Source organism: Pangasianodon hypophthalmus, chromosome 25 (genome assembly GCF_027358585.1).
Source record: "Pangasianodon hypophthalmus isolate fPanHyp1 chromosome 25, fPanHyp1.pri, whole genome shotgun sequence".
In the NCBI taxonomy this organism is placed as follows: Eukaryota; Metazoa; Chordata; class Actinopteri; order Siluriformes; family Pangasiidae; genus Pangasianodon; species Pangasianodon hypophthalmus.
In genome coordinates, this window is record NC_069734.1 from 6819286 (window position 1) to 6832997 (window position 13712).

Below are 13712 nucleotides of genomic sequence, written 5' to 3' on the forward strand. Positions count from 1 at the left end.
GTGAAACAGAGATCTTATAGGAAAGCATTCCTTTGCACAGGCACACATGTATACACACACTTCCCTTGGATCAACTGCTGATGGAGTTTGTGTATAAATTTAGAGAAGCTGACTTCCTTTGAAAAGAATTTAGGGAGGATGTGCGTGCTTACACCCATACTCCAGTATTCGAGATAAACTGTCCTGACCCTTGACTCAAAGTCCAACTTGCTTCCAGATGCTAATAACTTGACATTCTCATTCCGGCTATATTATTTCAAGCAGCTTCACGTGCTCATTATGATGAGCAAGCATTACAGCAAATAACCTCTGAGAAAAGCACTTATTTTCCTGGTTGTAATATAAATGCTTAATATAGTGCTTGTTAGGTCTTAAATACAAGTGCCCAGCTACAAACTTGAATAAATCAAAATACATCAAATCAACATAACAGTCTACAGACAGCCGCTTATTAAGCAGATTGATATTGTTTGGGAGTTTTCAAATAACTTTTCTGGATGGGTTTTTATGTAATTAGTAGGAGTGGGATGGTGTGAGTCAGTAACACCAGGAGACTCTTGTCCTACAGATACATGCACACACGTGTACACAATGAGCGGAAGAGTGGCACAAGAAGTGAGGTAATAGTGACTTTGTTTAAACAGGAAACATAAGGGAAGGGTATAACATGCAGACTAGACAGTGCCCTTTATATATGTATGTATGTATGTATGTATACACACACACACACACACACACACACACACACACACACACACACACACGGGGTTAGGTTTGGTTGCATATGTTTAACACCTCAACCACAAACTTATGGCTTGCAGTGTCATAGGAAATGACTGGCGCCACAAAAAAGTTTGTGCTTCATTGTGTGCTGAAGGGTAAAATGAATTAGCCAGAATTAAATAACAAACCGTGCTTAAATGGCAATTATAAAATGGTGTCACTTTTTTTTTTTTTTTTAAACCCTAGAAGGAAAATTCATCTCTCATATGTCAAACACAGATCATGTAAAATATTTAACAATTCTGGATCATTTTAAATATTTTATCTAACTATATTAGACAGTAAATTGTTTCCTTTATTTTTTTTTTATTATGCTTATCAATTTCTAGTTCAGTCCTACTGAAAATAGGCGGCAGTATTTCACAAAACTTAAATAAATAAAACCAAAAAGGTAATCATGATAAGATACTACATGCTGGCGAGAGTTCTTGCGCCATTCCTTCAAGAATGAGCAAACTTAACTGTCAAAACACATTTGTCTCATTTCATCATTAGTATGAATACTGCAGTTCCTGCTACTGCAGAGGCTTAGGAACCAAAACAGGTCCACACCCATGCTTTAAGACAGTCATTTTGGGTTCTACTAACGCTTTTCTAGAATAACTCGGGTTTAAGTTAATTCTCTTCCTTAACCCAGGTGATTTGGAATGCTGTTATTATAGGATCTCTTTTAGCATGGCTTCATGACTGTAATTAATGAGGATTTGCAGCAGACATTTAGGAGTAGTTAAAGTTCATTTCTCATAACAAAATCACTCTGTATCTTCAAAATCCATCAATTTTTTTGAGGTGGAGAAAGAGTCGCTCTCACTTTAATAACATGCCACCATTCCTACCATTACAGACAACACGGAAAAAAACTTAGATCATGAAGTTAGCGGTCCCGGCTTAGCGGTTAACGGTCTGACTGGAACGTTATGAGCTCCCAAAGCCCAAGACTGATACAGAGACACTGCTGGGTCCTTGAGCAAAGCCATTAAATCTCAGCTGCTTGGACTTTATCCTGTCTCAAATGTAAACTGCTTTAGATAAAAGAGTTTGAGTAAATATATTCAGAACAGACACGACACACCAACCAGTGGTAGAGCTACATTTTGAAAAATACCTGTGAACAGCTAAGCTCGAGAATCTTTCATTTCACTGTTTAGAACAATAAAAAAAGAAGACAAAAATGACAGGTCTCAAAAATAAATTAAATAAAGACAATGGCATAATTTGCTAACATCCAATCAGCAACTTGTTGCTGTGCACCATTTCCAGGCTATGTTCTCCACGTCGCATTAGAAAAATCAAATCACATTTCACAAATAAGTGGACACTATATTCCACCTTGCCCTATTTCTTTTCTCTGAAGGAAAGCTTTCACTTACAAGGTCCTTCTCCAAAACATTTCATGAAGTTTTTAGATTACAGAAACATGCAATAAGATTTATCTCTCCAAAATTCTGCCAAATGATAATTTATTTGGATAGAGTTTAGGTTGTGCTATGTACACAATATTAATTAAGATTTGCTCTTAAGTTCTTAAAAGCAATATTTCACATAGATTTATGAATGGGCATAAAGTGCGGTAAAATTCACGCCTAACGCTTAAGAAGTCCATTAGCTTGATGCATGAATTCTGCCTCTAAAAGGCTCTCATCCATGCTGGACTGAGACGTTAACAAAGCAGAAGCACTCAAGTAATTTGGTTTCTATGGATATATCACTCTCCTCCCATTAGGGATAATTGAGTCACCCCAACCAGGCTCGGTTCCTCTAGCACTCTTCTGTGCATTCTCCATGCAAGGCTAACCACACACACAATACGGAGCTGATGTGTTTTTCCTTAGGAAAATCAGTGGTTTGAGCAGTACAGTGGAGAAATAGACTAGGAAAAATTCATAATCAAGTGTATGATTATTGGACACCTGCTAGATGTTTTTTTTTTTTTTCCTTAAGCTCTTGTCTTAATCATAGTAACTACTATGACTTATTCAGTAGTCATGGGTGGAGAAATTTTAAATTTATTACCTAGCCCACCAGGCACATAAAAGCTCCAATGTGTCTGCCCAGTCCTATGTTTTGGTTGCCCAGAAACTAATAATTTACTAGGTATAAAAGTGTTAGCTAGCGCAAAGTAATAACATATGGAGAGCTAGCTAGTTAAGTGCATTAATACAGACTAGGAGATACAATTAAGTTTATGGTCATTCTCTTGTAACAAAGTTTATGGTGTTCCACATCGTCTTTGTGCCCTCAATGAAAATACAAGTCATTGAATACTAGATATGGTGTTGTGTCCATGCAGTACACGTAAAAGATTTAATATCAGGGTAGCGTCTTTACTTTCTTGACATATTTAACCACAAAGTGACTGTGTGTAGTAAGCAGGAGAATTATATGATGGCTTTACATCAAAACCTTATTTTCCTTAGTTTCTCACTGTTTCAACATAATCTGCCTAATAAAAACTGCCTTGGCCGATGTGTGTAGTTCAGCAGGTGGTAGAATTCAGAAAGAGAGTTCAGTTTGGACCAGCGTGAAGCACATGAAGTTTAAAAACAGCCCCATACATGTTCTACAAAAGTCAGTAAAAAGTATGTCCTTTTTTTATTTTTCTGGTTGTTAAATCTACTTGTCCACTGTACAACTATGGGGAGAAAAAAAAAATAGCCCAGACATGAAATCTGCTTATCTTGTGCGCCCAGGCACTAATTGATCCACACCCTTGATTAGCTGCAGTGAAGGTATGATAAAGGGAAAAAAGTATGTGGACACCTGACCAATCACACCCATATGTGCTTGTTGAACATCCCATTCCGGCTTTAGCCCTCCCTTTTGCCGTTATAATAACTTCCACTCTTCTGGGAAGGCTTTCCATTAGATTTTGGAGCGTGGCTTTAGGGATTTGTGCTCATTCAGCCACAGAGCATTAGTGAGGTCAGGCACTGGAATTGGGTGAGGAGGCCTGGGGTACAGTCAGCGTTTCAATTCATCCCAAAGGTGTTCACTGGAGTTGAGGTCAGGGCTCTGTGCAGGCCACTCTTAATTCCTCCACTCCAAACCACGTCTTCATGAACCTCGAGATTGTATGCAGAACCTCGAGATTGTATGCACTGTCATGCTGGAACAGGTTTGGATTCCTTAGTTGCAGTGAAGCAAAATGTTAATACTACAGAATACAAACACATTATAGACAATTGTGTGCTTCCAACTTCGTGGCAACGGTTTGAGGAAGAACCACATATGGGTATGATGGTCAGGTGTGAAACTTTTGGCCATATAGTGTATGTAGTTATCAGAGTGAGGATTGTAATTCAGTCAATAGCTCCTGTTATTTTAAGGGGTTAAACTCATTCCTCACATTAGCCCTCTATCTACACCTAATAAGATCACTCTGCTTTCCTTCATCCTGTATTATGACAGTGTGGATTAGAGCTAACAGGAGTGAGCCATGCCAGGCTGAGTTCAACATGGAAAGCCATATTGCCCAACATAACCGTAAGCCTGATGTGTGCCATCCTACCACGAACCTCACCCAAGCTGAAGGCTTGGTTTTCTTTAGAAATATTCTGATCAACTTGTTTTACAGGAAGCTTAATGTGGTGGTAGAAAAGATTTAACTAGAACAAATGGCAAACCAAAGTAAATGATGGGTTTTACTTAACCAACCATAAGGTTTATCTACATAAGTTGGTCAACACAGAGAAAGTGTCCCTGCCATTATGAAGCATGCTCTAAAGTCTAGACTTTCTTGTGGAAAAGGACAATCTGGTTTACATCTTCACTGGCATGATCCAGAAAAAAGAGAAAATAACACTGGACAAAAAAAGATCCAGGCCTAATTTTAACCATAACACAGTGGTATGTTTGACAGCTTGCTTATAATAAAGTGTAAGACCTTCCGTGAACACACTATTTTCATTCATGCCATGCAGCTCTAAACAAATATATGCAAAAGATGTGGCTAGAGTCATGTTATTCTCGGTAACACATATATGTGTGTAAACTGTCTTTGACTGTAAGTAGAAACTCACAGTTAGCAAGTAATACCATGCAACCTTTTTTTCCCCTGGAGTTTATGCACTCATGCACTTACATCCTACAACATCGTACAAGCTTCACAGGCTGCTGTGTGCTGGTTATGGATGCTAATGTTATTTGCCTGTGTAATAGGTTTACATGTTGAAATGATGGTTTCTGACATACAGATACAGACTTATTCCGACAGACTATTAGGTCTGGCTTTGCATACTCAAATGCAAATGCTGGCACGACTTGGGTTCTGCCCTGGAGCCAGCTCAACACTCTATTTAGTTTTGCACAGAGATTACACTCACATTATAGACCACATTGAACCGAGATGGGTGTGTTCACTTGTTAGTCCATTTCTCCATGACACTGAAGATTACCATAATGTCTACAATAAGATCTACAGCCTCATGGGTTTCTATAACCTATGAGGAAGAGGTGCTACCACACGCATCTGTAAACCCAAAACCTCAAAAGCATTCTGTCATCTTCATTCTTAAAAACACATGCAACATTGTACCTGATGCACTGTGGTAAAATCTGAATGATGATAGTCTGGTTTTATCCAAATTGAGTTTCTGCCTAATAATCTATTCTGACATCTGTACTTTAAGAAAACAAACATATTTGACCAAAATGTCATGGAAATATTTTTTATTTAGACTACGTTTTATTTTTGCCTTGGTTGTCCCTTGATCACATTGGGTAAATAACAAACCTTCTGGTAAAAATAGTCAGTCTACCTAAATATGTCTAAAACCTTGCTAGCTAAGTGTGCTTTTCACACACATTGAATGTCAGGCTTTGACCATTGAGAGCTATAGTCAGGTCCGGAAGTATTTGGACAATGACAGAGTTTTTGTAATTTTGCCGTTATACAGCACAACAAAGGATTTGAAATAAAACAATCAAGATGTGATCGAAGTGTAGACTTTTAGCTTTATTTTAAGAGGTTCCACAAAAATATGGCATTTACCATTTAGGAATTACAGCCATTTTCAACAAAGTACCTTCATTTTCAGGGGCTCAAAGGTATTTGGGCAAAGTGACATAATTGTAAATATAACCATAATCTTAATACTTGGATGAAAATCCTTTGCAGTCAATGATTGCCTAAAGTCTGGAGCCCATGGACATCACCAAATTCTGAGTTTGCTCTTTGGATATGCTCTGTCAGGCCTTCACTGCAGCCACCTTCAGTTGCTGCTTGTTTGTGGGTCTTTCTGCCTTCAGTCTTGTGTTCAGTAAGTGAAAAGCATGCTCTATTGGGTTGAGATGTTTGACACATGATGCGGTATACTTAGGATCATGAGCTGTTCATTTCTTTTCCCATACTTTTCTCTCCCCATCATTCTGGTACAAGTTAATCTTGGTTTCATCAGTCCAAAGAATCTTATTCCAGAACATGGGAGGCTTTTTTAGATGTTTTCTGGAAAAGTCTAATCTGGCTTTTCTGTTCTTGAATGTTACCAGTGGTTTGCACCTTGTTGTAAACCCTCTGTATTTACATTCCTGAAGGCGTCTCTTGATTGTAGATTTTGACAACGATACGCCTACCTTCTCCAGAGTATTCTTGACTTCTGTTGATGTTGTGAAGGGGTTTTTCTTTACCAAGGAAAGGATTCTGCGATCATCCACTTTAGTTGTCTTCCATGGTCTTCCAGGCCTTTCGATGTTGTTGAGTTCACCAGTGCTTTCTTTCTTTTTAAGAATGTACCCAACTGTTGATTTGGCCACACCTAAGGTTTTTGCTATCTCTCTTATAGATTTATGTTGTTTTTTCAGCCTAATGATGGCCTCCTTCACTTGCATTGAGGTCTCCTTGGACTTCATATTGCTAGCTCCAGTGGAACAGCTGCCAAATGCCAACTCAATACCTGATATCATCTCCAGACCTTTTATCTGCTTCATTTGTCTTGAAGTAATGAGGGAATGGACCACACCCGGTCAATTAACTTCTTGTCAGTCAATTGTCCAAATACCTTTGAGCCCCTGAAAATGGAAGTACTTTGCTTAAAATGGCTGTAATTCCTAAATGGTAAATGCCATATTTTCGTGGAATCTCTTAAAATAAAGCTGAAAGTCTATATTTCGATCACATCTTGATTGTTTTATTTCAAATCCATTGTGGTGGTAAATAAAGGCAAACTCACAAAAACTCTGTCATTGTCCAAATACCTCCGGACCTGACTGTATGTGCCATAATGAAATTACACAAGCCTAATCAATTTAGTTTGTAATCCAACAACGTTTCCAAAAATGCTCGCAAAGCTCATGCAGCATCACGTCATTATCAAAACAGAGAATATCGCTTATAGACTCTGTACAAATGACAGCAAAGTTTTAAAATGCTTAAATGATAGGGGTGTAACGATTTGATTCACAATGCTCACTTCACAATTTGATTCTCAGATTATTGTGAACAAAATTTAAATGAAGAAAAATTATGACTGAAAAGACTTTTATATTTCTGAATCATAAAACTGTATAAAACTAATTAAATCAAAAAATAGCTACAAAGAGGTTTAATGTTGCAAACAAAATGTACTACAGGCTCATCATATCTTAAAAATAAATAAATACATCCCAAATATTTGACTGAATAAATAAAAGTCTCTGACCCAAGGAAAATGATTGATGGAAACATAAGCAGCTCTGTAGCAGCACCTGAGACATCGTTTTAACCAGAAAAAGGGCTCCAAAGTTGGCTAAATTGTCCGAATTCCGTGGCCTCTCTCTCATTAACAGAGATCAATCAGTTGAGTGAAGAGACAACGATGAGGCTTCTGTTTAAATTCCATAAGTGATTTTTACCTCAGGTGATGAGAAAGAGACTGTGGATGACGATGGTGATCAAAGCGAGAGTTTTTTTTTTTTTGCCAATAAAATTATAATTCTTTAAAATTAGGCAGTAATGTTGATTTTCCAGAGGTAACTAAGGTAATAAAAGTAGAGGTAGGTGGGGCATCTTTCGGTGAAATTGGAAAGAAATCATCACGTGTGATTTTCTTCTTTTTCATTTTTAACCAGAATTTAAAATGCTAGAACATTATTTGTGGCTGAGATATGGGCAAAAGAGAAATGTATTTTAGTTCAGGAAATTTTCAGAACGTCAGAAAGGGGTTTCCCAGGCCACCACATATATTTGGTTGAACTACATTTAGCCCTGCATTCCCGCCCATTCCTCTAGTGTGTGACCTGCAGCTGTTCCCAGACATCAGCGCAGCCACCCGTAGAGTTCCACAATAGGCGCTGTGTCCCCATGAGCTCACTGGAGCCTACAGGTTAAGAGGTCAAGGCCTGGTTAAACCACTTTGCAGATACTGGAGTTATGAACGTGCTGCTGCTGCTTCAGCAGCTGATTCACTGTTAAGTGGAGTGAACACTGCTTAGCACCTGCACTTCTAAACTTCCGTTTCAAAGCATATGCACCACACCCATGACTTCTCCAGCCACATCCAGCAGTGGTGTGATTACTCTTTCAGCTTCTCATGAACCCATGTGCAGACATGAATACGCACAAACACACAGTGAGTCACATTTTCGAACAGGGCTTAAATGTTTAGGAAATACCTTGACTGACGCACTGGGGAATTTAGACAAGAGCTCAGACAAGTCCCTCCTTCTCAGCTCCCCCTTTCAGCAAACAGAGCTCTTCTAACTGTGCACAATAGAGATAATTCAGGACACTGAAAATAGAGGGGTTCAGTTTTCAACCAATCCTCTTTATTCCCAATAAAGAGAGGAAGCTAAAAAGGGAGAAAAACACATAGATCCCCTTTGCTTAAGGCTCGTGGGCAGTTCCTTCCTTGTTGCCACTAGCAGCAACCTCCTTCAGCTACAAGCCTAATATTAACAAGACTTGGGTTTGCATTTGGATTTGTATGAGGAATGGAGTTTTCCATAAGGCAGGAAATGTAATCATGCTGGAAAACTCCGGTAACTGTGCCAAGATTCCACCAAAACACAGCAACGAAAGAAAAGAGTAGGACAAAGTGTGGTAGGGAAATAAAAAGTGAATGAAAGTGCCTCAGAATTCTTTAGAGGTATGGCGTAACTATGAAAAAGCTGATGTTTGTGGAAATATTTCCTCAATCTGGAAAAAACAGTCATGGGAGAGGGTGATTGAGTTTCCTGAAAGCATCAAGTGATGAACACATTTTAAAAAATTATTTATTTTTATGATAAAATAAATAGTGAGGTCATCATTACTTCTTTATTTTTCAACCTCTGAGACACAGACAGTGACCTTGCTGCACACTAGGCACATGATCATAAAATACAATACACAGCACTTTGTATTAGTTTCCCCTCATCGCATAAGAACTATGATACACTGAAATCAAACATCAGATAGAACTGTCGCTCCTACTGAATATGTTTACAAACTTTAGGTAAACTGCCTAACACAAAGCTATAATTTTCTTTATGGTTTTGTGTTGATAGATTGCCTAAAGTTGCTCCTATAGCTAAATTAAGCTAGCTAATATAATGTAATGTATAAATAGTGAACGTAATTTGCTACTTAGCATTACTTTACCACCTATGTAGCTAAGGCTATAGACAAAGCTTGCTTTTAAGTGGCCACTATAAAGTGATGTATAAAGGGAGTGTAGGTAACCTGTTAGCTAGCATTTCTAATGACCTATTTAGCTAATGCTATTTGAAGGGTTTTTTTTTTAGGTAACTAATATGAATTGATGTATAAAGGGAGGATATGTAACTTGTTAGCCATCATAAGCTATTTAAAAAGACTATTTTAGCTAGCTAATAGCTAAAGTAATGTATTAATAGAGTATGTAACTTGTTAGCCAGCATTAATTACATATCAATTTAGCTATTTACAAAAGTCTGCTGTTTTTATAGCTACCTTATATACAGTGATTTATAATTCACATGTAACTTGCTAGCTAGCTTTTCTTATGTAGCTATGCTTTTTTTTTTTTTTTTTTTTTAAGTCTATGTCTTCAAACTTCAATACATGGACTAACGCTGTTTGAAAGTCTGAGGTGCGTTTTTATCCACGCAGAGAAACAGTACATAGTGAGATCTTTTCAGATAATGAGAAAAAACATTTGCTTTATATATACAAATATGTTTTGTTTAATAAAAAAGTGGGGACAAAAATAATATAGACAAAGCAACAACAAAATAAAAACAGGGCCACTAAAAACCTCGCTTGTCTCAAGTAATGATAATAAATAATAAATGTAGATGATTAATGATCAGTGATTATGCAAGGATTGATGCAAGATTAACCAACACTCTCCTCTAAAACCACCATCAAACAGTCCGACATATTTCTGGACTGCAACTCAAAGATTACAGGATATCCTGATGAAGGAAACACATCGGCTACAGCAGCCACAATTCTGCAGAAGTCAACAGCTCTGCAGTCTAATTACAAATGTATTGTTAGACACAGCTTTATCAGATTCTTGCAATTAACTCTTTTCCCAAACAAAAATGAAAAAACAAAGGTAGTAATAATAATATAATCTTCTCAATAAGATGTTTTCATCTGGAGAAGCAGGGGTCAGATTTTCCTCTTATGTAGGAATGTTTTTTACCGTTGTGTAACAGTGCTAATGTTGTGTAACACAATATCTCTATAGTACACTAAATGAGTATATGAGTTATTAATAATTATTTACAGAATCAACTAGTTGGTGGGTCTGAACTACTAGTCAATTAATCAAAGCCCTGTTTAGCCCTGTATAATCAGACTGGCTTAAGCACAAGAGTCAACTTGACAGTAATCTAATGCTTCACCACCACATAAACTGGGTTTATTCTCCATTTAGTGCAAAGATGAATTTCTGTACTATTTGAAAATATAAACATAAAAATGTACTTTTTGATACAAGATATCAGTTTCTTCCTAAATTAATTACAAAAGCAAGAGACACAGAAACGGTCATTCTCCCAGGCTTTCACGTTTTGTTTTTATCCTCTCTCTGCATGTTCTGCTGAATGTTTTCTTGGAAAAGAAGTTGATCAGACTTGCTTGGTTGCATCTGGAGCCATAAACATCACATGCCACAAGGTCATACCAACAGCTGCAACGATCACCTACTTGATAAGCCATCATTCCAACCCATCAATATATGAAATGCTCATATCAACAAATTTTATTGTGCAACCAGGACACAACCTCGTTGAAAAAGCTGTCGTTTACACACCCAGTGTTGAGCTTTATTCCCTCATCAGGAATGGTTTGGTTACCTTACTGACACGCTGTTTCGCTCATTTGTTACTCCCTGCTGTTAAGCAGATGTAGGGCGCTCCTGAATAAACAAATATTTTCCCACAAAGAATGAAACGGAGCGTGGTGGGACAGTCCACCTGTGGACCAATCACAAACCAAAACTACCCTCTGATGTCTAGTCTCCTTGACTTAAAATACAAAGAATATGAACACAAATCCGGTGTTGAATAAAGCAAAGCAGTCATACTGAGACAAAGAAATGTGCAATGGTTATGATTATGCCTGTCTGCACAGGTTTGTGGTGTAATTTCTTTTTAAACTAGAAAAGCAGTCTGTTCTCAGGCAAAACGCTTCATTTAAACAAATCAAGAACCTTCTAGGATCTTTGACTTTTAAAAGTAATATGACTTGATTGGACATTTGAGATGTGAATCCAGTATGTGTTGTGTATCACAATGAAGATCCTTAATGTCGCTGCCAGATGAACCTCTGCACTGTGTCTGGACAAGTACACTCTTGGTTACATGTCAGAAGTTCTGTGTGTGTATGTTTTCTAACTGAATGTTCTCAGGATCTCACACTCAGTTTGTATGGAACTCAAATGCTGCATTCAAATAAACTCTCAGGAATAAAGGTACTAAACTGTACTTTTACTTGTCACGGGAGGAGAGTACCGTCAATGATATGTCTTTAGTCTCAACTGGTATATTTTATACGGAACCGTGAATATACACTCTTCAGCCACTTTAATAGCGACTCACCTGCACATTCATGCAATTATCCAATCAGTCAATCACGTGATAGTAGCGCAGTGCATAAAATCATGTAGATACAGGTCAATAGCTTCAGTTAATGCTCACATCAAACAGCACATTGGGGAAAAATGTGATCTCAGTGACTTTGACGATGGCATGGTTGTTGGTTTGAGTATTTGTTGTTGGTTTGAGTATTTCCAAAACAACCGATATCCTGGAATTCACATTTTTCTGTGTAGTTTACACAGAATGGTGAGAAAAACAAACAAAAAAAATCCTTTTCAAAACTTGCTTTCAAAGTGGCCGGTGAGTGTACCTTTTAAAATAATTTAAGGTACATAATTTGATCTTAAGGACCGCTTATGTAACCAGCACTACAGGTACAGTTTGGAACCTTTACTTCTGAGAGTCTAAACGGAGGACTGACCATTTCTAGACAAAATGTGGAGATTTTATAAGCTTCAAAGAAGTAGCAGAAATTGCAGGTCAAGGTCTTAGCTGCATAGAGTTCCCTGAAAAGTGAAATGCAGGGCTATAAACTACAAAATGTTGATGTTATGCACATCTCCAGGACCAGTAACTACAACAAATCTGTTCAGTGGAAGATGGATGGAAATACCAGAGGGGAGGAGGAGTCAAGAATATTAAGTTTTTTTTTTTTTTTTATTAAGATGATAGTGATGCAGTGAAAATATGAGACTACTTACTGACGTAGAAGGTGTTGGGTGCCTCTGTGTCTTCATACTTGAGGACCAACAGGGAGCTGGTTTTCTCGTCATGACGGAGCCACAGAGAGACGCCCAGGATTACACATCCAGCCAGCTAGAGAGAGAGAGAGAGAAAGAGAGAGAGAGAGACAGAGAAATTATGAGTCTTCCGGCCATTCTCTGTCAAAGTGATCCCTTGACATTGGGCATGGGTCAAAGTTCAAAGTTCAGCTTTCCTTTAAGAGAGGAACCAGCAATGCTGACAAATTCTAAACATGAACTTTACCAGACCTTTCCCAGATTTCTTCTTCTGAAAAAAAACTGCTGCGTTGGTATCTTTCTGTCAGCAGGTCTGAGTGACCCAATGAGCCCCCCTGCTCTGTTATCTCCCTGTTATGTTCCTTTCTATTTGGAGTATTGCAGAACTTCATATAAACAAGGATAAACATCTGTGCACAAACTTATGAACCTGAACACACACGTCAAGCCCTCTACGTTTCCCCTTAGTTTAAGATCTCTGCGTTTTCAAGAGCAAAACGGAAAATTCTGCTCAGAGCCAAAGAAGCACAAAATGGCCAACTCTGAAGGTGGGACACCCTTATTTAGGACTGAAAAGAAGACAAAGGTCAGACCGTCTCCGTCAGACAATTTTAAAGTTTCACTACAATGAGTGCTATTGTATGGGTGGGGGCTATTACAAGTGGGAAAGGGGCCTCTGTTTCCAAATAAATCACTGTCAAATCGAGTCAGGGCTGTGCACTGCTGGGGCAGCTGGACCTCGTCATGAGCGTACAGACACTGTGGAGGAATGTAGGACACAAATAAAGGAGATCAGAGACAGTCCAGACCCCAGCGGGTGCTGACTAGCTGAGTGAGTGAGGGGAGATCCATGCACACCACTCTCAGCAGAGAACTGGGAATGAGAGGAGTGGCAGATTGCAGCAGGAATTCCGGGAGAGTTCAGGTTTTTAGCTAACAGCTCAGGAAACAAAGAGCTGCTACCTTTTTTTCATTACGTTCTCTTGTGTCCTGCCAACCTCATCACAGGATCCAGCAAAGCCCCCATCACCAATTCTGACCTCCTTCCTCTTTTCCTCTCTCTCTCTCTCTCACACACACACACACACACACACACATCTGTGAACAGCTGCACAATGAAAGTTATCCAGCCATAGGTCAAATCCAAAGGGACCTTCCTGCTCATATGTGCCATATGAACTGAGAAACATGGTGGGAAGACAAGAT

At 38.4% G+C, this 13712-nt stretch overlaps 1 protein-coding gene across 1 annotated transcript in view; it reads right to left on the bottom strand.

Annotated features, from left to right (window-relative positions):
• The window catches only part of cd81a (CD81 molecule a), a 31926-nt gene that overhangs the window by 10408 nt on the left and 7806 nt on the right, over positions 1-13712 (bottom strand). Inside the window, exon 2 of the mRNA XM_026937515.3 lies at positions 12468-12582. Within this exon, the coding sequence (XP_026793316.1) occupies positions 12468-12582 (115 nt within the window). The remainder of the gene's footprint in view (positions 1-12467; positions 12583-13712) is intronic.